Source organism: Pseudorasbora parva, chromosome 25, assembly GCF_024679245.1.
Source record: "Pseudorasbora parva isolate DD20220531a chromosome 25, ASM2467924v1, whole genome shotgun sequence".
Lineage (NCBI taxonomy): Eukaryota > Metazoa > Chordata > Actinopteri > Cypriniformes > Gobionidae > Pseudorasbora > Pseudorasbora parva.
This window is the reverse complement of record NC_090196.1, coordinates 17,825,336-17,849,952: the sequence shown is the minus strand read 5'-3', so window position 1 is coordinate 17,849,952 and position 24,617 is coordinate 17,825,336. Positions and strand designations below refer to the sequence as shown.

Here is a 24,617-nt window from a genome sequence, read left to right as displayed (position 1 = left end):
GGATTCGTGCAAGTTGAAAAGTTCTGCACCTTGTTATGACACGTATTTAAATTAAATGACTCTTTAAATACATTAAGCTGAGGAAAATATTAGCTAATTCGACATCCTCTTCAATGAAATGAGTAAATAAACGCTTAATAACATGCAATATTGACACAAATATAAAGGTGAAACAAATTTAAGACAGAAATATACAAAAGATGGATAAATTAGCACCATCTCACCCAGCTTTACGCTCGATGTGGATTAACAATCTCTTTATATGAACTTTTTGACAAAGCTGGTGGACTAAAGGAAGATTTCATTCAAAATATCTCCATTTGTCTGATTAAATGACTCTGTAATGTATTTCTGTTTGCTACTGTTGGGTTATAGCCCAAAAAAAATCTGAATTTAAAACAGTGGAGCGCTAAATACATTAAACTGAGGAAAATATAGCTAATTCGACATCATCTTCAATTAAACGAATAACTAAACGCTTAATAACAGGCGATATGGACAGAAAGATGAAGGTGAAACATACGTTTAACACACAAATATACAAAAGATAGATAAATTAGCACTCCCTCAGCTTCGCGCTCGATGTGGATTAACAATCTCTTTAGGAACTTTTTGACAAAGCTGGTAGGCTTTGACTGTCAAAGGAAGATTTTATTCAAAATATCTCCATTTGTTTGATTAAATGACTCTGTATCTGTAATGTGTTTCTGTTCGCTACTGTTGGGTTATAGCCCAAAAAAATTGAATTTAAAACAGTGGAGCGCTACATACATTTAGTGTTTTATAAAAGAATGAAAGAGTTTTTGACTATGTTTGGACATGTTTTTAGTGACTGTGAAGTGTCCGTTTTTCCCACCTGGTTATCTTCTGGTGTCTCCAAAAAATATTACTTTATACATTGTGTTAAACATCAAGAATCAGTCTATGCGATCTCAGATTCCTTCCGCCTTTTACACAACTGACGAAAACAATTTGTCTGTTTAGATCAGTTCTCCCCTGGAATGTTCTTTATGGAGGGAGTGTAGTCTTTACAAAGCCAGACATTTAATCTGAGGTATCATGTGGACTTCTAGTGAAGTGCAAAATCAAAGAATCTTCTGTTTTTAGCATTTTATTGAAAGTAACATTTTATTTTTCTCAATGATGTCTGGCTGGTTGTAGCAAGTTATGGTTTAAAAACAGAGTCCAGAGATCTTTGACCCTTATTATCGTGGTATTATTTAACTGCCCCGCCTCAAGGCACCTGATAGGCTTTTGCTGTGCTCACTCATACAAAGGAACCCTTCACCTAAATGTACGTGATAAGCTCAACCATTGCAGAGTAAATGTGTTTACGGCTTTGGACGCTACACTGTGCCAAGGTGAACTTCAACGAGTAGTTCCAGGTTGTCAGGTGAGGATTGAAATATTTACAAAATATAATAGAATCAAAATAGGATATACTCCGGCAAAGTAAAGTTCTTTCTTTCTTTTGCTCCTAGTTCATTATTTAATACAGTGGCATTTTATTGTATAAAATTACCATCATATGTGATTTTTATTTTATTTTAAATATTTTAAAAAAAGTAAAGTAAAAAAATACATTTAATTATCCAGCCGTTTTTTTATTTTTTATTATTATTTTTTTAATACAAATTACATATTTTGTTGGTTTCAGAAAATGTCAAACGAATATGCTTTTTTTTACTATGAATGTTGAATGCACAAATTGCAAGGTAATGTTTTAGCCTGAACTCTGTTGATGTGCACGTGATGATGAAGTTTTTTTCCAGATATTGCAGCATGTGTAGTGAGGGATTGCATAACTTTGCACATAAACAAATAGCCGATTCAAATACTACTGGTATGCAAGGTGAGACCCTCTTACTTTTATCCTGCAAACACTGGTGGAAAAATGCCCATGCCACAATTACACTTCAGGAGACCATTAGACAAAGTGGTTTTTACAAGGTTGATGCAATGAGTGATTTTGAGAACTAAATCATTGGAATGACCAAAGTTTGTTAGTTTGGTGGCATCAGCTCTTTAAAAATATGTACGATTTAGTTTGAGGCATTTAGTGGCAAATCAAATAGACATCCACCATAAGAACTGTATACATTCCACTTTTACGGAGCCCCGCTCATGACATGCAGTAAAAAACTAGTAGGCCAAATCGTGCGCACAATTAACTATTTTGTTCTCTTGATTTATAAATCGTGCGCACAATATATAAATCGAGGGACTGAATTAGTATAACGTGCGCATGAAGTCAAGGGAAAGAAATAGTAAATCGTGCTTACCTTTTTTCTCTTGCATGTCATGTAAGGGGCTCCGTACATTTTGTTTTCCAAGTGAAATATTAAGAAAAATGTGAAAATAAGAACTGAACAAATAAGAACAAATGAAGATTTTTGACTCCAACCATTGCTAGTATAATGCATGTCAATGGGGTGTTTTCTATGAGAGCCACTATAAGAGAGTAAAAAACACAGACATCCCATTGACATTCCTTTTACGGCAACAGTTGGAGTTAAAAATCTTCATTTGTGTTCTACTGAAGAAACAAACACACCTACATCTTGGATGCCCTGGGGGTAAGCAGATAAACATCACATTTTCATTTTTGGGTGAACTATCACTTTAATTGGTTAACAGTAAGTTTCTGTGGGCTACTATATACTGAGAAAAACTGTAATATACCATTTTATGAAGTAAAAAGAACAAATCAATTCCCCTTACTTGTAACAGCTCACATTTTTATGGGTTTTTATTTGAATAATTATTAAGTCTCTTTTTAGTTTTTGTAATCAGTTTTGTGCATTAGGCTTTTATAACCCTATTCGGACGGGATTAGATTAAAGGAGGGGTGAAATGCTGTTTCATGCATACTGAGCTTTTTACACTGTTAAAGACTTGGATTCCCATCCTAAACATAGACAAAGTTTCAAAAACTAATGTTGGACGTTTGATGGAGTATTTCTGTGTCAAAAATACTCCTTTCGGTTTCTCACAAGTTTCTGCGAGTTTTTTTGGAGTATGGCTCGGCTTGACGTTAATAGAGTGGAAGGTCCTTGTATGGGCCGTACGGGCTCTTCTCCCGGTAGGGCGCGCGTGACTAGAGCGAGAGAGGAAATGCACGCCCATAAACACTCGCTCAGCTGCAGATCCACTTGTCCGTGAACACTTATGTCAAGCCGCCCTCCACTTTATTCCTTTGGGTGACATCAAGCAACTTCAACGCTTCAGCACAGCATTCCGGGAAGGCAGCGCTGCATTTGAACCGATTTGAACGCAGAAATGACGGGAAGCTTCACAACATCGCTTCAGTCACATCACAAAGTGGATCTCCACCGTTCACACGGCAATGTTATTGCCGTAGTGACACGGCAATAAAGGATACAGCAAGAATGACACCCTTTGGTGATGTAAAGCCTGTAATGCCGTAAAGAACCTGCCCGCTCCAGGAAGCCCACAGCTCCTAAAGAAGAAGATAAGAAAGTAAAATTAATAAATTAAATAAGTGTAAAGAAAACAATCAATTTACAAAATCAAATATAACCAAAAGAAAGGAAGCAACGATTTACAATATACTCAGAATAAACCAAGTATACTGACAACTCACATTAAAGAAAGAAAACTACAAATGCATATAAAATGTAGCCTGACAAGCCAGACCCACATCAAGATGTTTGAATTTCAAACATTCCCAGGGGAATGGTCCCTTCACCCGCAAACGATTCAGCTCGCACAGCACACGCTGCCCAATATTTTTCTGCAAACGCAGGGAACGCCCTGGCCCATGTTTGGCCCAGACTCCCTCTATATGCTCCCTCCGATCGCGATGCAGCTGCAAAAAAAAAAAAAGATCAGGGAGACGGTATCCACTGTGCTTTTAATAGCTTGGAAGAACCGCACATGGTTCTCCGAACTATTTCAGCTGTCAGACACAGCCCTATGGCCCATTCCGCTGAGGAAATACCTCCTTACGCCGACGAAAGGGAAGATCTGGCATCCCAGTTCCGAGCTGTGAGCCCTCCACGTATGGCCCATCAACGGGTATCCGGGAACCTCTCTGACAAGTTATGAACACTATTTCGGAAGCTAGAGCCCCCGCTATCTGGCAGCTCTGCTTTGAAGTGGTCAGTGGTTTTCTAATCAGTGTGCTGCGCGAAACATCGACACACACTCATGCGAGCTGGCGGAACTGCTCGCTTTCTCCAAGAGCTAATGGACGCGGGTCGTTCCCCCTCCATGCTCAAACCACGCTCCGTTCGCGGCACATTCACTAGGGAAAAGTGATCTTATTGTATGTTTTCTTAAAGGGGCCAGGAGATTAAACCCGCCTTGCCCCTTCCTCAGTCTCTATTTGGGACCTCGCCGTGGTTTTAGAAGCCATGAAGGGTCCCCCCTCCTAACCACTTCAGATTACGAGCTTGAAGCACGTATCACTCAAAACCGCTTTTCTGCTGGCTTTGGCCTCGGTTAAGCGAGTGGGTGGCTTACACGCGCTCTCTGTGAGCCCTTCCTGTCTTGAGTTTGGGTCCAGCAACTTCAAGGTTGTGCTCAAACCAAGGCATGGTTTTATACTATCAACCCCTTCAGTATGCAGGTCTTTACACTGCTTCCTTTACCCGCGTCTCAGAGAGAATAAGACGCAAACCTATTCTGCCCACTCAGAGCATTGAGATTGTAGAGCGCTCCGCCCCCTACAGGCAGTCGGATCAGCTCTTCATTGCTTCGGTGGCCGCACTAAAGTTTGTGCTGTCATGAAACAGACTCTCACACTGGATAGTGGATGCAATCCCACTAGCATATAGGTCTAGGACCTAACCTGTCCTACAGGAATTAAAGCCCACTCCACTAGAGGCATGGCCTCGTCTTGGGCTTGGTCATGTGGCACTTCCATGGAAGATATTTGTGCGGCGGCAGGCTGGGCCTCTCCGCCCACTTTTATCAGATTCTACAATTTGGAGGTCCCAGCTTTACAAGCAGTGCTTTTCTCCGTTTAGGGCTCTATCTGCAGCCCTGGCAACACGATTGCTTATTGCATTCCGCTTATACTCAATCGTTCATAGCACCATTACACTCTACCGTAGATCCGACTATGTCCGGTCAGATGTTCAAACGAACTGACTCTTCCGGTTCTTTCACTCTCCCTATGAAGCCTGCCTGTGTCGGTCTCACTAAAGGTTTTTTGACTTTTCCTCATTCAGTTGGGGATTTTGGGTCAGTCAGCACACACAGCGTTTTACATTGTGTTCCCATACGCAATATGAGGAACCTCTCTCGAAAGGGAGCGTACTCGGTTACTTTCGTAACCTCGGTTCCCTGAGAGAGAGGGAACGAGTATTGCTCCGTGCCGTGTTCGTGCTTCTCAGGTGTCGCTTCAGTCGATTTTAAAACCTGACACCCAGGGATGTAGTGGAGGCTAAACGCACATAAACGCCGTTTACGTACCTCCCGAAATTCAGAAATAGCGTTTACCCACCTCCAAAGTGCGTTTATTCACCTCTAAATAGAGTTTATCCACTTCTAAATAGCCTACAGTTCCTAAGCCATTTTAAATTAAGCTTGTGTCGTTTTAGTTTCATATTGTTCATTTTCATTGGTTGTCTTTCATATCGTGCTGCAACTGTCAGTGAGAGTAGTGGGAAGTTCGGATCATTTTACTCACTCGGATCTTGAGTCTCGTTCAGCAAAATGAACCAATCTTTTCTCTTCCCGTCTCTATGGGACTGACAGGAAGAACAAAAGACTCGGCTCTCACCTGTCAATTCAGAATCAGAACAATCAGAACCCATATGTTGCGTAATGCGCACGTGCAGTCAAAACAAAGTGAACGAATCACTCTCCCGAGTCATATTAAAGATTCGTTCAAAATGAACAAATCACTCTCTGAGACAACTCGGTAGTCCTGAGTCATAATAAAAGGTGTGTTCGACATCGGCTGCGGCTGGATGCATGCGATCGGCGAGAGTAGCCGAGTGCAGGCGGGGAGGAGCTGCAAGCGGATACGTGAAGTCGTGAAGACACTTTCGGCTTCCCGTGGTGACGCTTGCACTGCGTTTGCAAACTTTATCACAGCTGAAGTTAAATAAATACAATATTTCTCAAATACACAGATGTTTCAAATGACATTTTCATTCAATACTTTATGTACTGTTTAATAAAGCGTCTATTTGGACAAGATTAATGTTCAACATATAAACATACACTATCAATGAAGTGTTGTCAACGGTTTTAATCAGTTTTAGTTTGATAAACATGATGATATAACATCGCGGCTACATGAAAAGAGGTTTTACTGTTATAAACAAATGATTTGTGAGCATTAGCATAACGTAAGGTTTTAGAATAAACACGAAACGCACGTGTTCGCTGTCATGCGGTGAATCGGCCAATCATGGATCAGTTTTGTCGTCATCAGAGCTCTTGCATCCACCTGCAGTGCCCCTTGAGAATCTGCAGCGGATGCATCAGCCGGCTGCTCTCGAATCGCTCTCGCGGTACTTTGTTGACATACGTCACAGTCACGTGATGTCGGCGCTGTCTCAAGTCGGACAAAATTTCTAACCGGCATGCACTGCTTCAAGTCAGCCGCCGATCGGTCTGCGCATCGGTGAAGTCGAACAAGCCTAAAGATTCGTTCAAAATGAACAAATCACTCTCTGAGACAACTCGGTAGTCCCGAGTCATATTAAAGATTCGTTCAAAATGAACGAATCATTCATGAATGACACGCAACCAAGATTCACAAATGGATACCCAGAAATTTTCAAAATGACAATTATCCATTTGTAGTACATTTAATCAGCTTGTGACACTTTTCAATCACTTTTCAAGTGGACAAAGAGGCACTCTGGACATTGTTGTGATATTAATTAATCACAGGCAGCTGGTTTAATGTAGAGAGCATGTCGAAACCCTGTAAAAAAGCTGTAATGATGCAGTGTATTTTGTGTTCAAATAGAACATTTTTGGTTTTATTGTTTTTATAGTTTAGCAAAATCGTCTGTTAATGTCGGCAGCCATTAGGCTACACTTGTGGAAACTACAGTCCAACTTATATTGTCTTTCTTCTGTTGATTACAGAAACTGAGTTTTCTTTAAATTAAAATATGTGGCACCAAATTCATCCTTCTGTCGTTAATCTGCACCTGCCTCATTAGCAATTGGCAAAAACTGAAATCGACAACTATTTTGATAATCGATTAGTCGGCTTAAGTGATTTTTTAAGACAAAAGTCAAATTCTTTGATTCCAGCTTGTTTAATGTGAATATGTTCTAGTGTGTTCTCTCATATGTGCTCATATTAGCCACCTCGTATTAGTACGAATTGCCGTGAGATCGGGCTGCATACACCGGTAGGCAGTGGCCCACCTTACCGTGACCACGGATGCAGTCACCCAGAATTTATAGTTTACCCACCTCTTTTTTTACCACTACACCTCTGCTGACACCTATGGTGAATCAGGGTCTTATATAGCCTCCTGTATGCTAATATAAGCCCCCTTTTTCCGTGGGTCTCTCTGGAGCGCCCCCATTGGTTCGCCCCTCTCAGCCGCCTCACCATAGGTTCCTGCAGTTGCCGCGGCTCGGCGAATCAGAGCGCTCCTCGCGCTGGGCTATGGCCGTGCAGCTGCACTGCGCTTTACATAGATATCTTTATTAAAGCCCCACTTGGCTACTTTTGCTCTCGGGGTCCCCCTACAGTTTGGAAAAAATAATGTCCTCAACTACTGTCGTAAGCTGTCATCCTACAACAGGGGATGCCATCGCGCGTGCATTTGTTGACATGACAACCCTGATAGCCCTGAACTAGTGATGCGTCGGTCGTCTCATAACCCGCGGACCCCATATGTCTATTTAATGGTCGCGGGTGCGGGGCGACTTGTAAAATTATATACAGTGGTGCGGTGCGGGCCAAATAACTTCATAAAAGCATCCCGCGGGTCGGTGCAGCACTAACAGTTCCCCTGAAAACTGCAAGAGGAGTCCTTCTGGCGTCGCGTGTGAAATGTCTTCATCCCAGGTAACGTTACTGTCAGTGGCATATGTTTCAGCATGTCATATGAATATAATTTCATGGGTTTTATTTTTTTCAAACGCCAAATAATCACGATGCTCACGTTTACAAGCCAGCGTCATTATAGTAGTCTATTGGTTACCGTTTTACAGAATCTATATGATACTTCAGTTCAATGTTTGAGTGGTAGCTCACCGTAACAAGCATGACAGCGTCGGTCGGGCACGCCTCCTTCAGCTCACGCCAACGAGCAAACCCTGGTCACATTTTGATCCTCGTCCTGCCTTTAATCCCATCATTTTTTAATTTCCTCTTATTGCTTTCCTCCAACAAAACCTTTTCTTTCTTATTTGTCTCTGCTGCTTCGGACATGACTATATTATCCGACGAACAAAGTTGGGCTCGCACGTCCGAATGTAAGGAAGTGTGTGTGTTGGTGGAAGTGACGTATATGCCGTAAAGCAGTCGAATTTTGTAGTTCTTTTCTTTTTCTCGGGTTACTACCCGAAACCCGAAGTTTAATAGTACGATTAAAAATGATACAGACCCCATCAGGCTATGGCAGACGTGTCATTCAACCTATTTTAAGTCGATTTATCATCACAAGAGTCTTAAAAAATATATTATGAAGGTTGAAAAGTTACCTAGTGCTGCTTTAATAAAGTTTTGCTTCACATTCTCGAGAAAAGGAGTTTTTCCCATACGCAATACTCGTTCTCTCTCTCAGGGAACCGAGGTTACGAAAGGAACAGAGTACGTTTCCTGCTTAGGTACTAGGGTGTAGTTAGAAATAGGAAGCATATAAAAGTGGCGTGCAGAGTCGAAGAGTCGTTTTGTTGGTTGGCGTGCGTCAAGTGCGAGCTGGTATAAGTTGGACAGGAGTGATTTAATTACACAGGTCTGCACAGCGCCGTTGTCCTCAGCTGAAAACAAGGACGGTAAGCGCCTATGATTGACTGCATTTGATGCAGTATGATGTTTGGAACTGATATAGTTCAGTTAAATGTTTTTCTCCTTGAAAAAAAGAGCTGTGGGCTCGAGTAACGAGAGTTGTTCAACTTCACCGGCGACATATGGCTGTTTGTAGCTGTAAACAGTGACGGTAGCGGCTCGAGTTTAACCGCGCGTATGGCAAGCCGTATTAGCATTAAATACACCTTCGCATACTAGTCATAAATCAGTTTTGACTAGTCATAATTCCAGTTCCAGATATCTCCTCTGCAATTTTTTTACTAGTCGTTTTTGCAATTAAGATATCTACAATGTGATTGTGACTAGTCATAATATGGATTGAAGATATCTACAATGTTAATTTGACTAGCCATAATATACATTCAATATATCTATAATGCTAATTTTACTAGTCATATTCTTCCATTGACTTCCATTGGAAAATATTTCCAGATCTTCAAATGAGTTTTGACTAGTAGAAATTGTAATTAAAGATATCTATAATTGATTTTATACTAGTCATAATTCTAAATAGAGATATCTCAAATTACAATTGTACTAGTCATAATTAAATTATAGAGATCTCTAACTGAATTATTACTAGTAAAAATTATATTTAGAGATATCTCTAACTGGTTTTTGACTAGTCATAATCACATTCAGGATATCTTTAATTCATCAATTTTAGAGATATCTAAAATACGTTTGTAGATATCTGCAAATAATTTATTACTAGTCAAATTATAATTGAAGATATCTTGAATTGGATTTTTGTCTAGGCAAAACCTAATACGAGATATATTGAATTGGAATTCTTCCTAGTCGAATCTCATTGAAAGATATCTGCAATTTAATTATAGATATCTCTGTCTGATTTTTGACTAAAAAGATCTTTCTTTGGAGATATCTGCAATTAGGAAGAATATAAATGTAGATATCTGGAATTAACATTCTGACTAGTCAAAACTCCTTTATAGATATCTTAAACATGCATGCAAGTATGCCTTAGCTAAGCCACACCTTAAACATTTTATTAACCAATCCGTGGAAACCGTTGTCATCTTGTTTAAGAATTAAATAATAAAAGTCCTGCATCTTTGGTCATTTTAAACTCCTTTATACAGAAGGAAATCAAACGTATAAAAATAAAAACGCTGGGACATGTGTAAAAGTGACATATAATATGCAGAGAAGATCAAGAAGGTTGTTGTCTTAGGCTATATATTAAAGTAATAAATAATGTTGAGATGTGCATGTTGTGGATTAAATTGTGTTAGTTTTTATTCCCAAACAAACGCATTTAAAATCTTTAGGCTAAGCATTGTATTTGGCCTTATTTCTGATGCAACATTACATATGCTATAATTTTAAAATAACTTTTCATTGCACTGGCGCTCATCACTCAACACAGCAGAATTTTTTGCTATAATACAACACACCACTCCCACCTTGTGGATTATTACCTTTATGACACGAGTATACAACGCAATGTACTAATCAATGTAATCAGTAGCTACATCATGTCAATATTATTTAAACATTTATTAACCTGTAATCTTTTTAAAATCATTCTTCAACTTTTTTGACTGGGTCTGCTGGACATTTAATCATATGCATCCAAATGTTGTCACTCGTCGATTATTGGTGGAAAATTTCCTCACGTCACAACCCTACACAACAGCAGATTTGACTATGAGCAGGTACAATTCAGATATCTTAAAATAGAATTGTGACTAGTCAAAATTGAATTAGAGATATCTCTAATTACCTTTGCGTATGTGTGACGCATCTATTGAAGATATCTATGACGTCATTAAAGATATCTTAGAGTTTTGACTAGTCAAACTGTGTTTAGAGATAACTCGAATCAGATTTCTTACTAGTGCAATTATAATTGCAGATATCTCTAATTGTCATTTTGACTAGTCGAATTATAATTATCACTAGTCAAAATACAATTGTTACTATCTTTAAATATATTTATAGATAGTCAGACAAAGGTTTAAATGCTAAAATGGCTTGCGATACCGCGCATGCTAATTAGGAGGCTCGGCAATCGAGAACCATAGACAGTAAAAGAAATGGACCGAGGATCCCATTGACGTCAACGGCGAAATAATGAAGTCAACCTAGGGGCACTCACTTCCTGATGGCTGAGCGAACTGCGCAGGCTCAGACTGAGCTTGACGACGTAGATGTGACGTGAGCCTCCTGTCAGACAGCTGTAGGTCTTCTAGTAGATGTGGAAAGTGAAATCTGAATCACGTTGTTTAAATATTTTCTCCCGTTGCTTTTGGCTCACTATGGGCTTCTCCCCATTCTTCCCCCTTGACTTTATCAGACTTTATGTCTCCACGTCCCCCCCAACTGTCTCATAGACAGTAAAAGATTGCCTGCGAGCGTCTCCTCAGGTCTATACGGTAATTTCTCAACTGTGCGACAGGGTCGCGTTGGTTATGGCGCAATCGTTAGCCTATTTTTACAAAAACAGCTTCTGCGGGGCGATAGTGTAAGATACAAGGTAATGGAGCCTTTTATACATTGTCGTGTTTCTTTAGAAATAAACAATGGACAAATGGAGTCTTTAAACGTCTCAGATGTAAAGTTATTCACTGTCAAAGTGACTCAAAAATGAATGGGAGTCAATGGGATGCTAACAGCAGGTGATGGCTTGGTTAGCAATGGCAGCCCCTATGGGTGGAATGCTTTCCGAGCGCTAGATTACCCCCTTGTCGAGAACACACCTTAATAGAGCCGCTTCTCCTCATTCTCAGCCGCAATGGTCGCAAATAAGAGATTTAGGAGCCGAGCCGAGCACCAGTAGTTAACGCAATTTGTGATTTGTTACAGAAGCCCCTTTCACACTGCGATTCCGGCAAATACACGGATAATGCGACCCGGCATTTGTTCCCGGGCCGCTAGATTTGGCCCATTCACACTGCCAGCGAAATACCGTAATATGTGCGCTTTCACACACAACGCTTAACGGTCCCAGGCCGAGTTGACACGTGACATCCGGATGTGGCGTATAAGGGCGAGCGATCTCAGCTTCTGCGCGGATAGTAAGGAGCTCCGTGGTCTCGACTTGTGTCCAGTTTGCGCACATTTCTGCTTGTTTAATTTTAGTTTCTTTTGTATACGAACACTCTCTGCGTTTAAAACACAGACTAGCTCTTCTGGCACTGCAGGGTTATATTATTGAAAAAACAAAGTCTAGGAGTCGCACGATAACTATGTACACGTTGAGGCATTAGTTTTGGCTTTTGTTCACACAGTGCTCGTCCTGGGTCGAATCCCGCAATATTACTAGGTCCCCGACCCGGGTCGAATTCGGTAATCAATCCCGGGACGTGGTTGCTTTCACACAGAAGGCGACCCGGCAATGTTCCGGGAATATTGCGGGTCTGACGTGCAGTGTGAAAGGGGCTAGAGACTACTCCTGGGTGTAATTGCCGCTTTTCCCTGTTAGTATTGTAATTTTATCAATATTGTACCTCCAAGGTTTATTGTACATTTTGTTTATGTGCTTTGTTTTTCTTTTTTTTTTTTCCTTTTATTTGAATGGTTTGACAAATACTATAACATTGTGCCGCACTGGCTCGCTGCTAGTCTTCAGCCTAGATTCAGAGTCACGTGGGTTTTGAGCTTGCTGTGTATATGGCGAGGCATTGCTGTTAGCCATTTATGTGCCTTTAAATAGTATTGTCTGCCAACCTTCAATATTTTAACCATATCAGTAGTGATAATAAACAGAGTTATTTTTGTAAACCAGTCTTTTTCCCTTTATTCATTGAAACCCTCTAAGACACCGGTTAAAGGGAACTGTATGAGGTTAAATAACAATTGGACAATGTTACATGTACATTACAATTAGTAATAATTTGCATTCATGTTAACCTAGAGACTTTCAAACATCAAAATGTAATTTATTATTCGTTTTATTATCTATCGTGTCAAAATTACATACATCTTCTATTTTGCCAAATCAAATACAAGTGAACAGATCAGCCAAGTGAGAACAGAATTAAGTTTCACTTTTGTTCTGTGATTAACTTTAATGACAGACTGAAGGAGCTCATGGTGCAATCATTAAGACCATGCACAATGTTCAATTCAATAGACATGCATCCGACTTCACAGCTTACATTCGGTAGTCGGTATACATAGCCGACTGTGTTTACTATTATATTTTTGGCATACCTTTATGATTATTTTACCCGTTCAAGTGCAAGCCATGCTTCCTGTGTTTGCACTATTGATGAAGCGCCATATGCCGCGCAGTAAACACTAGGCCTAAATCTAATCACCATACAGGCAAAACGTTTTTTCTTCAAGAGTGAAAGAAGTGGCATTGATGTGTTTTGCTGTAAAACTGCAACAAAAAAAGTGCAAACTAGGCTGCTTAACCTTCCATAAACACAGACTTTACACAGAAAGAAAAATAGCTACTTACTCCAACCCAGGGTGAAGTCATTAACAACGTTTTAACACAAATTTTGTTGATTAATCATGTGTTGGGCAACGTTATTCTCTAAGGTTAATATTCAACGGTTATAGTAGGCTGCATGAAAAATGTGCCGCGCGACCGCACGTCAATATGCTTCTTTCAATAGGATGTGAGTGAAATGGAAATAGCGATCTAAATTTTGGGGTGGCACCATGGCCTGTGAAATGTCAAGGTTGTCCAGTGCTCTGGCTCTGCCACTGGATGTCAGCAGTTCGTTTGGCAGGAAATAAGGATCTAATCCTAAAGACAAGTATCTATTTTCTTTAAGTATCTAAATACCGTTGCTATTGACGTTTCGTCAGTGGTGAGATGTGCTATTTTGGCTTGTGAAATCTTTCCGATCATAGATATAGCCTACATAATAATGTAATAATGTAATTATTATGTACATCTCAATCAGACGGGTCTGTCTGCGGTCTGCAAGACTGGGGCGTAACTGGCTACGCTACCCAAAGGTCCTAAAGATGGTGGCCGCGGCAAAAACTCACGTGACTGAAACCCATGAATACGGCATTTCAGAATGTTTGTAAACGATTGGCACCAGATACTTCAGGGTGGCAGAACGCGAGCGGCTTCTACTGACCAACTGAAGAGATCCAGCCGGCTACTGTAAATAGTTACATATAGAACATTGTTGTTGATTAAAGTTGAAACTATGATGAAAACGTGTTGCGTCACATTCATTTCAAGCAAGTTTCACTCAGTGTCTTAAACTGAAGTAAGGGGCAACTATATTCCTGCAAGCAGTAAGTAATTTATCCACTAGAGTCTGGGAATCAACGTCACTGCGCATTGCATTTTTAAACTTTTAAACAGTATTACCTGAGGTAATTTTTCCGGACCTTTTTAAAGAATGTAAAAGTCTCAGTAATCTTTACTGACATTGTCCGTAAAATCACAGAGAACCTCAGGTAATTATTTTACCCCCACGTCCCCATCTAATCCAGTCCGAATAGGGGTTAGTCACATATTATGTTGTTAAATGAATGTTTATTGTAACATAATTGTTTGAGTGTCATGTGCCATGATGGTGTTTTGTATTTGTGTTTGTACATCGGCTTGTGGAAAAGCTACTTGTGATGAGCATTGATTCATCATGTGATTTTCTCTTTACCAGCAGTGTTATTATGGTGGATGTCAGTACACTATATGTAAAAAGTACAACACAGATATAATTAACAGCATGCCCTAGTAATAAATATACTAAAATGTATTTTAAAATATTTTCTTGGTAGAGTTTTTTTTTCCACTAGGGTGGCCTTGCTAAATCAGCAGAAAAGGGCTAATTTATTTTTCTGTTGTAAATTACCGTTTTACATTGTAAAATTTACAGGTTGTTCTGTGAATTTCTTGTTTATCAATAAATAAATAAATATCAATAAATTCTTTGTTATCCATTCATTCCTTTCTTCTCTTTTGTTTCTCTTTTAAAGGTTGTGTAAGAAGATGCATCATTCAGCACCTCTCATTTTGTTGTCGCTCTTATGCGTATTATTTGGAATAGATGGCGGTAAAGTGTTGGTATTTCCACTGGATGGAAGTCACTGGGTGAACATGAAGGTTTTGATTGAGGAGTTACATTCACGAGGTCACAACGTGACAGTGCTCCGAGCCTCCAATAGCTGGTATATCAAGGAGGAGTCTCCTTTCTACAAATCCATCACCATTCCAAACACAGGAGGATTTGATGAGGACTTCTTTGGTTTAATGATCGGCCGTCTCTTGAAGATTAAAAGAGAAGGGCATTCCATTTGGAACCGCATTCAGCTGGAGTACGAAATCATTATGAAGTTTAAAAGCATGCATGAAGATATGTTGCAGATGATGGAGAGGGTTCTGGAAGATGAAAAAATGATAAACTCAATCCAAGATGCTAAATACGACGTGGTCCTAGCAGACCCAGCTGCTGGAGGTGGTGCAATCCTAGCTTACAAGTTTAATATTCCTTTGGTTTTCAATGTTCGGTGGACTATTCATGGAGAGGGACATTTTGCCATTGCTCCTTCCCCCCTGTCTTATGTCCCTGTCCCTGGAGTAGAGCTAACTGACAGGATGTCATTCCTTCAACGTGTCAAGAATGTTTTGACCTACTTTTTCACCCAGTTCCAGATTGCAATCGTTGCTGAGCCTACCTTTACTTCTTTTTTTAACAAACATTTTGGCCCCAATGTTAATTACTTCTCCCTTTTCCAGGATGCAGACATCTGGCTCATGAGAAATGACTTTACCTTTGAGTTTCCACGACCCACAATGCCCAATATCGTCTACATGGGCGGCTTCCAGTGTAAACCTGCCAAGCCGCTTCCAGATGATCTTGAGGACTTTGTGCAGAGCTCAGGAGATCATGGACTCATCGTCATGTCCCTAGGCACCCTTATTGCTCAGCTTCCACAAGACATCACCGATGAAATTGCAGCTGCTTTTGCACAGCTTCCTCAAAAAGTGATTTGGAAATATACAGGACCTCGACCTGTGACCCTTGGTAATAACACTTTGATTGTGGACTGGCTCCCTCAGAATGACCTGCTTGGACATCCTCAAACTAAAGTGTTTGTGGCACATGGAGGCACCAATGGAGTTCAGGAAGCCATCTACCATGGGGTACCCATTTTGGGTGTACCACTAGTGTTTGATCAGCCTGACAATCTCTTTAGGATGGAATCGAAGGGAACAGCAAATATTGTAGATATTGCAACTCTGGACAGGAATGTGTTTCTAGAGGCATTAAAGGAGGTTTTGCATATGCCATCTTACAGGGAGAACATGCAGAGACTGTCCAGACTTCACCACGACCAGCCAATGAAACCTCTCGATCGTGCCATCTTCTGGATTGAGTTTGTCATGAGGAACAGAGGAGCTCCTCATTTAAGAACACAGTCTTTCAGAATGTCCTGGATCGAATACCACTCTATAGATGTTATTTTGACTCTAACGGCGACACTTTTCATATTCACATTTTTTATTATATATGTGATTCGATATCTTTTTAGAGTCTTGTTCAAAAAGAAAGTAAAATATGCTTGATATATATCTACTGTGAGTTTGATGTGGAGAAAAAATCTGACATTTACTGCTAATGTTGTAACAACTATTTAGAGCTGCGTTTAGATTTCCATGGCATTATGCATACTTGGACAGATGAAGATTGCATAATAATTAAACCCACTGTAAATAATTTCCAACTGTGCATTGAGAATCTAAATCAGTTTATGAAGCAATATATAATGAAATAATTGTCTTAACTGTACAGATTTTAATTAAATATTACATACTGAACATGCAATTCCATCCAATGTTAAATTCTTCTCCCTCTTCCAGAATGCAGACATGATTTCATGATTTTTTTCACCCTCTTCCATGATGCCAACAAATCTGTCATTGGTGGCAACTGTATTCTGCAAACTTACAGATGTAGTATTGCCTTATTGTTGAAGCAGTATGAGATTTTTTTGATTGTTTTATAGAATTAGTTCACCTGGATATTTTATGGCAGCAGCTATTTGCATTAAGTGTAAATAGAAGTTGCTATTTACACTTAGTCCAAATCGCGATAGATGCTATTTACACCGTGTTAATAGCAATTATATTTACAATCAGTGAAAATAACATATTTTCTTAGCGCTAGATGATATTTACACTGTGCAAATAGCTGTAGATTCTATTTACTAAGTGAAAATAGTGATATATTATACTCACATCATATAAAAGTATCAGTTCTTTGCCATATAAATAGTAATTACATGTAATGTATCATTTATTTTGACAGACACATACTATTTGCACCTCAGTATTGTTGTACATTAACAGGATGCCATAATAACAGAGTAAATTATTATTTATATTTAAATTATTACATTTTGTTTGGCACTTTATTTACACATTTAGAACATTTTGTGAATTTTTATTGAAAATAAATGCCTTTCCGATTTGATTTGTGATTTGAAAAGAGAGAAGAGTAAGCTCTGCAAAAGGCGAATTCGATCCTGGGTTGATCGCGACAAAACTGATCTATTCACTATGCGTACACTTTACTGATTGTGCCACTGACTACGTTAAATGACAAGCGTTTTTTATTTATTTATTTATTTTTAATCTTGTTTGGCACACCCAGGCATTGTTAGGTGGAGCTAGTTTGAATAGCACTTGCCAACAAGGCCTGCCTTTTGCCCTTAGTGTGAATAAACACTGTGATGGAAATATTTGATATAATGGCCTCAGAAGTTGTAAAACGGTTATTTAACATGAAACTACAGAAAAAACGCAGACTAAGAATGTTTGGGTCAAAGAACACCTAAAAAGGTGCTTAACACAAATAGAAGTATATGATAGAACATTATAAACCAATCACCAGAACTAATCACAGTGAAGGAAACTTGAGCGACATTGATTTTCACTCAAGGTGTATTGTTTAAATGTACATGTTTCTTTCTGTTCAGGAGACTCATTTGGTTTGTGTGACCAGTGATCTCCAACTTGGGAGTGGTGTCAGTTTGCTTCGTAGCTGAGGAATAGAAGTACTAAAGATTCTGCGCTCAATAGATCACAGCAGAGACAGTGATAGTGTTGGAAGACTATAGAGACGTCCTCCAGGTGAGGCTGTAATACGAAAGTATTTAGGATCCTGCAGAGACCAGTGTACGGCTGAGAAGGACGGTGACAATGTATAGATGCTAAAGACCTGTGTGCTCACGTGTGTTTGAGTCAACGCTAGTGATAGTAGCTACTCAATGAGAAGCCGTCACCTTACTTCAAGAGGAGAATTACCTCGAAGCATTGAAATGTGTTTGATGTATTCGAGAAGGGGATTACCTCGAGATACTTTAGTTTTATATCAACAACTGGGAGTTGTTTTGAATTGTTCGTGGTGAAGTCAGATATTCGTATTGAGAATTTCCACGACAACACGCAGATATTTTATTTGTTTCATCATATACTAACCCTCATGTCATTCCAAATCTGTATGACTTTATATCTTCTGTCCTGCTACCTTGTTTTACAGATTATTCCAGAGCAATTATACGTATTGTCATTGTAAAGGTATTGAAATCTTGTGTTCTCTTTTAATTCTGTTATATTTCTTTTTATCAAAGGTGATCAATTAAGATGCATTACTCCACCATTCTTGGTTTGTTCATCCTGTTATCTGCTCTGTCAAGATCTTATGCTGGTAAAGTTCTGGTCGTCCCTGTGGATGGAAGTCATTGGATCAATATGAAGGTCCTTATTGTGGAGTTACATTCAAAGGGTCACAATATCACCGTGGTCCGGGGGTCTAGCAGCTGGTACATTGAGGAAAAGTCTCCTCTCTACACTTCCATTACTGTAGACACTGGAGAATTTGACGATGACTTCATGGAGAAGTTTCTCCCTCACTTACTGAAAATGCAGAGACAAGGGAGATCATTTTGGAATGAAATGGCACTTGCTGATGAAACTTATAGGAGGTTTACAGAAATTCATCAGCAAATATGTAACATGACAGCTACGATGTTTGAAAACAAGACCTTGATGAGTGCACTGAAAGACGCTGCATATGACATTGTTCTGGCAGATCCTGCTTTTGGAGGTGGAGTGTTACTGGCACACCGTCTCGGCCTCCCACTTGTTTTGAATGTCCGCTGGACCATGTATGGAGAAGCCCATTTTGACATAGCTCCATCTCCTCTCTCATATATCCCTGTTACAGGGTTACAGCTAACCGACAAGATGACTTTCAGTCAGAGAGTCATGAATGTGATGACATACATAATGATTCTTTATAAAAATTCAAAATACTTTGGTTCTCATTACCAAGAGTTCACCCAGAAATATTTTGGTCCTGATGTTGATTTCTTCTCCCTCCTCCAAGACGCTGACATCTGGCTCATGAGAAACGACTTCACCTTTGAGTTTCCACGACCCACAATGCCCAATATCGTCTACATGGGTGGCTTCCAGTGCAAACCAGCTAAGCCACTTCCAGATGACCTTGAGAAATTTGTACAGAGCTCAGGAGAGCATGGGGTCATCATCATGACTTTGGGAACTATTTTCGGTCAGCTTCTGAGTGAAATCAACGATGAGATTGCTGCCGCTTTTGCCCAACTGCCTCAAAAGGTTATTTGGAGACACACAGGACCACGGCCTGCCAGTCTTGGTAATAATACTTTGATTGTGGACTGGCTCCCTCAGAATGACCTGCTTGGACATCCTCAAACTAAAGTGTTTGTGGCACATGGAGGCACCAATGGAGTTCAGGAAGCCATCTACCATGGGGTACCTATTGTGGGCCTTCCTTTAGCTTTTGACCAACCTGACAATCTCTCCAGGATGCAAGCAAAGGGAACAGCAAAAATTGTTGATTTTGCAACTCTGGACAGGAATGTGTTTCTAGAGGCATTAAAGGAGGTTTTGCATAAGCCATCTTACAGGGAGAACATGCAGAGACTGTCCAGACTTCACCACGACCAGCCAATGAAACCTCTCGATCGTGCCATCTTCTGGATTGAGTTTGTCATGAGGAACAGAGGAGCTCCTCATTTACGAACACAGTCTTTCAGAATGTCCTGGATCGAGTACCACTCTATAGATGTTATTTTGACTCTAACGGCGACACTTTTCATATTCACATTTGTGACTTTTTATATGATCAGATATTTTTGTCTAGTTTTATTCAGAAAGAAGGTCAAGCGTGAATAATAGTGGCTGTAAATTGTTTCCTGACAGCACAGAATGTTTTGTGAATCTTAAAGCTACACTGTGTAACTTTTTTAGTTTATTCTTAGCTAAAAACGCTTAGTTCTTTCAAAAATATATAAGAAGTTATAAAGTATTCTCATGAGTTTATAATATGCCATTGAAAATACATACGGGGGAGGGGTTTGAATGTCGGTCGCCATGTTGCCCCTCCATCTTGAAAGTACATTTGCCAAAGAGGGACATACCCATAAATTCAAACTTCGCCTTTCGCGTTTTAACACTCGATGGCACCGTGTCGAATGTGAAGAGGGGGATTGCCATGTTAATCTTGGACTAAATCGGCCACTGTAGGAGTTAAAACAAAATCGGAATTGAGAGGAACAGAAACTATTATTCACTGGATGGTCATATACCTTTTCACCGCTAGATGGGGGAAAATATCACACAGTGTAGCTTTAAATTATTTTAAACATTAAATGGATTTATGAAACAATGTTTTAGTCAATGCATGAAATTGAAATAATAATCTAATTTTTTTCAATATTGTTAGTTTTAAATGGTATTTTTTTGTAGCCTGACAAGCCAGACCCACATCAAGATGTTTGGTCTAGAAACTCACCATTGACAGGGCTCAATCCGAGGGGCGGGATAAACGGTTGTCTTTTAAACTCCCTCTGCACGGCGTGCAGGCAATTGGTTATCCTTACAACCAACCAGAGCAACGAAGGTGAAGCAGAGCTTGTTTAATGATTAAACTTTCGTTGTATCCGGTCGGCAAAACTCAAAACACATCTTCCCTTCTTAAGAATGACTTCAGTGCCGTTCTTTGTTCTTTTCTCAGAGAAAAGCTTAACTCCAAGTCTTCCAGAGTCGCGACCAAAGCTGATTCGAAAGACCGCCGTTCGCCAGTTTCTGTGTTTACTAGAAGCACGCGCACGCAACTTGGCCGTCATTAAGTTAAGCCCCGCCCACTGACTCTATACACGATGTGATTGGCCCGACCAGAGTTTGCCGATTACAGCTCAGAAGTGAATTGAGAGTTGCTAGACGATTCTCACGGCAGATTAGATTTCCTGCCGCTACGGTGCGTCTAGATTTCTAGGCTACATTTTTTGCTGATAATGTACAACAATTTTATTGGGGCTTGCTAAACAAATATTCACATTTATCAGTGAAAGGGCTAAAATGAATACCATAAATTACAATTAATTTTGTTTCTGTGTTTATGATTGATTTAAAAGAATTGTGAATGATTTCTCTGTATAAGCTTTTCCTGAACTCTTATTTGACAAAGTTTTATGAACACCCTGCAATAAAGAGGCATCTGATCATGTGTAAATGATGTGTTATCAATGCCTGACTCATACATATTGAGAGTACAATCTGTCATTGATGCAAACTACAGTGACTTACAGATGTAACATACTATTTTTTTTTTTTTTTTGTCAAATAAACTTAAATAATCAGTGTGGTTCAGATAACAATATTTTGAGGTTCTGTTTACTAAACTAATCTCCTTTGTAATAACTGAAAAATATATTTCAGTGAACTTAACATTTTAAGGCAACAGGTTACTTACTTTTTTAAGTTAAACCAATTTTTTTTACAGTGTATGATTATTATTGAAGTGACATTGCTTGATGTCAATGGAATTAGTTAATATTATTTAATATTATATAACTGAATAACTGTCCAATTGTACATATTTTATCCATAAAGTAGTACAGATAAAGCTGAAAAAATACAGATTTCACACTCAATTCCATTATATTTCTGGACAGTCATTCTCTTGATCAGTTTAATTTGTAAAGGATCATTTATACCATAAATAAAATCTTTTTTTTCTTTTCTTTTTTTTACATTGAAGGTAATCAATGAAGATGCATTGGTCCACCCTTCTCGGTTTGTTTGGTTTGTTATCTGCTCTGTCAAGATCTTATGCTGGTAAAGTTCTGGTCGTCCCTGCGGATGGAAGCCACTGGATCAATATGAAGGTCCTTATTGTGGAGTTACATGCAAAGGGTCACAATATCACCGTGGTCCGAGGTTCAAATAGCTGGTATATTGAAAACGAGTCTCCTCTCTACACTTCCATTACTGTAGACATTGGTAAATTTGACACCGACTTTTGGGTAATGTTGCTTTCCCGGTTACTGCAGATCAAGAGACATGGAAGATCATTTTGGTCCGAAATGGAAATTGCTCAGGAGATTTACAGCAAGTTCTCAGAAGTTCATGAGCAAGTGTGCAATATGACAGCCATGATATTCGAAAACGAGGTCTTGATGAAATCACTGGAGGATGGTAAATATAATGTTGTTCTGGCTGATCCTGCATTTGGAGGTGGAGTGTTACTGGCACACCGTCTTGGCCTCCCTCTTGTACTTAATGTTCGTTGGACAATGTATGGAGAAGGTCACTTTGTTGTAGCTCCATCTCCTCTCTCATATATCCCTATACCAGCATTACAACTAACCGACAAGATGACATTCAGTCAAAGAGTCATGAATGTGATGGTTTATATGATTGTTATTTATCAAAATCCAAAATTCTTTGGTTCTCATTACCAAGAGTTCACCCAAAAATATTTTGGTCCTGATGTTGATTTCTTCTCCCTCCTCCAAGACGCTGACATCTGGCTCATGAGAAACGACTTCACCTTTGAGTTTCCACGACCCCAAATGCCCAATATCGTCTACATGGGTGGCTTCCAGTGCAAACCAGCTAAGCCACTTCCAGATGACCTTGAGAAATTTGTACAGAGCTCAGGAGAGCATGGGGTCATCATCATGACTTTGGGAACTATTTTCGGTCAGCTTCTGAGTGAAATCAACGATGAGATTGCTGCCGCTTTTGCCCAACTGCCTCAAAAGGTTATTTGGAGACACACAGGACCACGGCCTGCCAGTCTTGGTAATAATACTTTGATTGTGGACTGGCTCCCTCAGAATGACCTGCTTGGACATCCTCAAACTAAAGTGTTTGTGGCACATGGAGGCACCAATGGAGTTCAGGAAGCCATCTACCATGGGGTGCCTATTGTGGGCCTTCCTTTATCTTTTGACCAACCTGACAATCTCTCCAGGATGCAAAAAAAGGGAACAGCAAAAATTGTAGATATTGCAACTCTGGACAGGAATGTGTTTCTAGAGGCATTAAAGGAGGTTTTGCATATGCCATCTTACAGGGAGAACATGCAGAGACTGTCCAGACTTCACCACGACCAGCCAATGAAACCTCTCGATCGTGCCATCTTCTGGATTGAGTTTGTCATGAGGAACAGAGGAGCTCCTCATTTACGAACACAGTCTTTCAGAATGTCCTGGATCGAATACCACTCTATAGATGTTATTTTGACTCTAACGGCGACACTTTTCATATTCGCATTTGTGACTGTTTATATGATCAGATATTTCTGTCTAGTTTTATTTAGAAAGAAGGTCAAACGTGAATAGTAGTGACTCGAAATATCAGTTAATTTGAAATGTGTCCAGATTGTTTGTGAATCTTAAATGATTTAAAAATGAATTGGATTTAAGAAATAATGTTTTAGTCTAATGCATGAGACAAATATCATTCACATTTATCAGTGAAAGGGCCCAAATTAATCCCATACATTATAGTTTGTTTAGTTTTTGTGTTTATGATTGAGTCAACATAATTGTGAATGACTTTACAAGCTTTTACTGAACTCTAATCTAATATAACAAAGTTTAATGAACACCCTGCAATAAAGTAGCATCTGATCATGTGTACGTGACGTGCTATCACTGCCTGACTCTTATACATAGTTTAAAATCGGTCATTAGCGGCTTTTTTAATGTCGTTCTGAATGGTTCGGTAAGGCACGGTTCCAATTATATTTCCCTTTGAGCCTGGTATGGTATGGCACGATTATAAAAGATTATTGGCACAGAATACTTAGCACGATTGGCTAACTGTGCTGAACCGGGGTGGTAAAGTGCACGTAGTGACGTCGAAACTCAGAATTGGTCACTTGTCTGTTGCTAACTCTTGTCTGTTGCTAACCAACTTGACAAATATTATAGATTTATCTATAATATATCTATAATATCTATAATATTTCTAGACAGTATAGACAATATATTAATATGATTTGTGAAATATAATTTATTCCAGAATAAATGTTTCTTTTCATCAAAGGTAATCAATGGAGATGCATCACTCCACCCCCTCAGTGTGTTTGTTCTATTATCTCCTTACATTCCTCTGCCTTGTCGGTACATGAAATGAAGGTTTTTTTAGCATCAAACTTCTCAAAACATTTCATCACCGCTCACGTGAGAGCACGTTGTCTAAAATCATTACTTTTAGAAGCGTGTGAGCTATTTTTGGCACAGGAATTAAAAGAGACTTTTTTTCCAAAGGACTGGGACTGTTTTAGAGTCAAAGAACTATTTAAATAGAGCACAAAACAGGGGCAGTTCCTCGCCATAGATAGACCTTTAAAAG

The 24,617-nt window shown here is 39.4% G+C and overlaps 2 protein-coding genes across 7 annotated transcripts; both read left to right on the top strand.

The window, feature by feature from the left end:
• Positions 1-1,268: 1,268 nt before the first annotated feature.
• On the top strand, positions 1,269-23,899 carry LOC137065196 (UDP-glucuronosyltransferase 2A3-like). 4 transcript variants are annotated; one of them, XM_067436784.1, is made up of 3 exons: positions 1,328-1,393; positions 22,012-22,448; positions 22,770-23,899. In XM_067436784.1, exons 2-3 carry the CDS (start codon positions 22,019-22,021, stop codon positions 23,597-23,599), a joined length of 1,260 nt encoding a protein of 419 aa, XP_067292885.1. In that variant the 5' UTR covers positions 1,328-1,393; positions 22,012-22,018; the 3' UTR covers positions 23,600-23,899. The 4 variants fall into 4 exon arrangements, with proteins under 4 accessions (XP_067292883.1, XP_067292885.1, XP_067292882.1 ...); XM_067436782.1 differs by lacking the exons at positions 22,012-22,448; positions 22,770-23,899 and adding an exon at positions 18,557-21,483 and having other exon boundaries at positions 1,269-1,393; XM_067436781.1 differs by having other exon boundaries at positions 22,012-23,899.
• Positions 1,278-16,749, top strand: ugt5a1 (UDP glucuronosyltransferase 5 family, polypeptide A1). 3 transcript variants are annotated; one of them, XM_067436786.1, is made up of 3 exons: positions 1,315-1,393; positions 1,773-1,852; positions 14,900-16,749. In XM_067436786.1, exon 3 carries the CDS (start codon positions 14,913-14,915, stop codon positions 16,488-16,490), a length of 1,578 nt encoding a protein of 525 aa, XP_067292887.1. In that variant the 5' UTR covers positions 1,315-1,393; positions 1,773-1,852; positions 14,900-14,912; the 3' UTR covers positions 16,491-16,749. The 3 variants fall into 3 exon arrangements, with proteins under 3 accessions (XP_067292886.1, XP_067292887.1, XP_067292888.1); XM_067436785.1 differs by lacking the exon at positions 1,773-1,852 and having other exon boundaries at positions 1,278-1,393; XM_067436787.1 differs by lacking the exons at positions 1,315-1,393; positions 1,773-1,852 and adding an exon at positions 8,714-8,946.
• Positions 23,900-24,617: the final 718 nt, after the last annotated feature.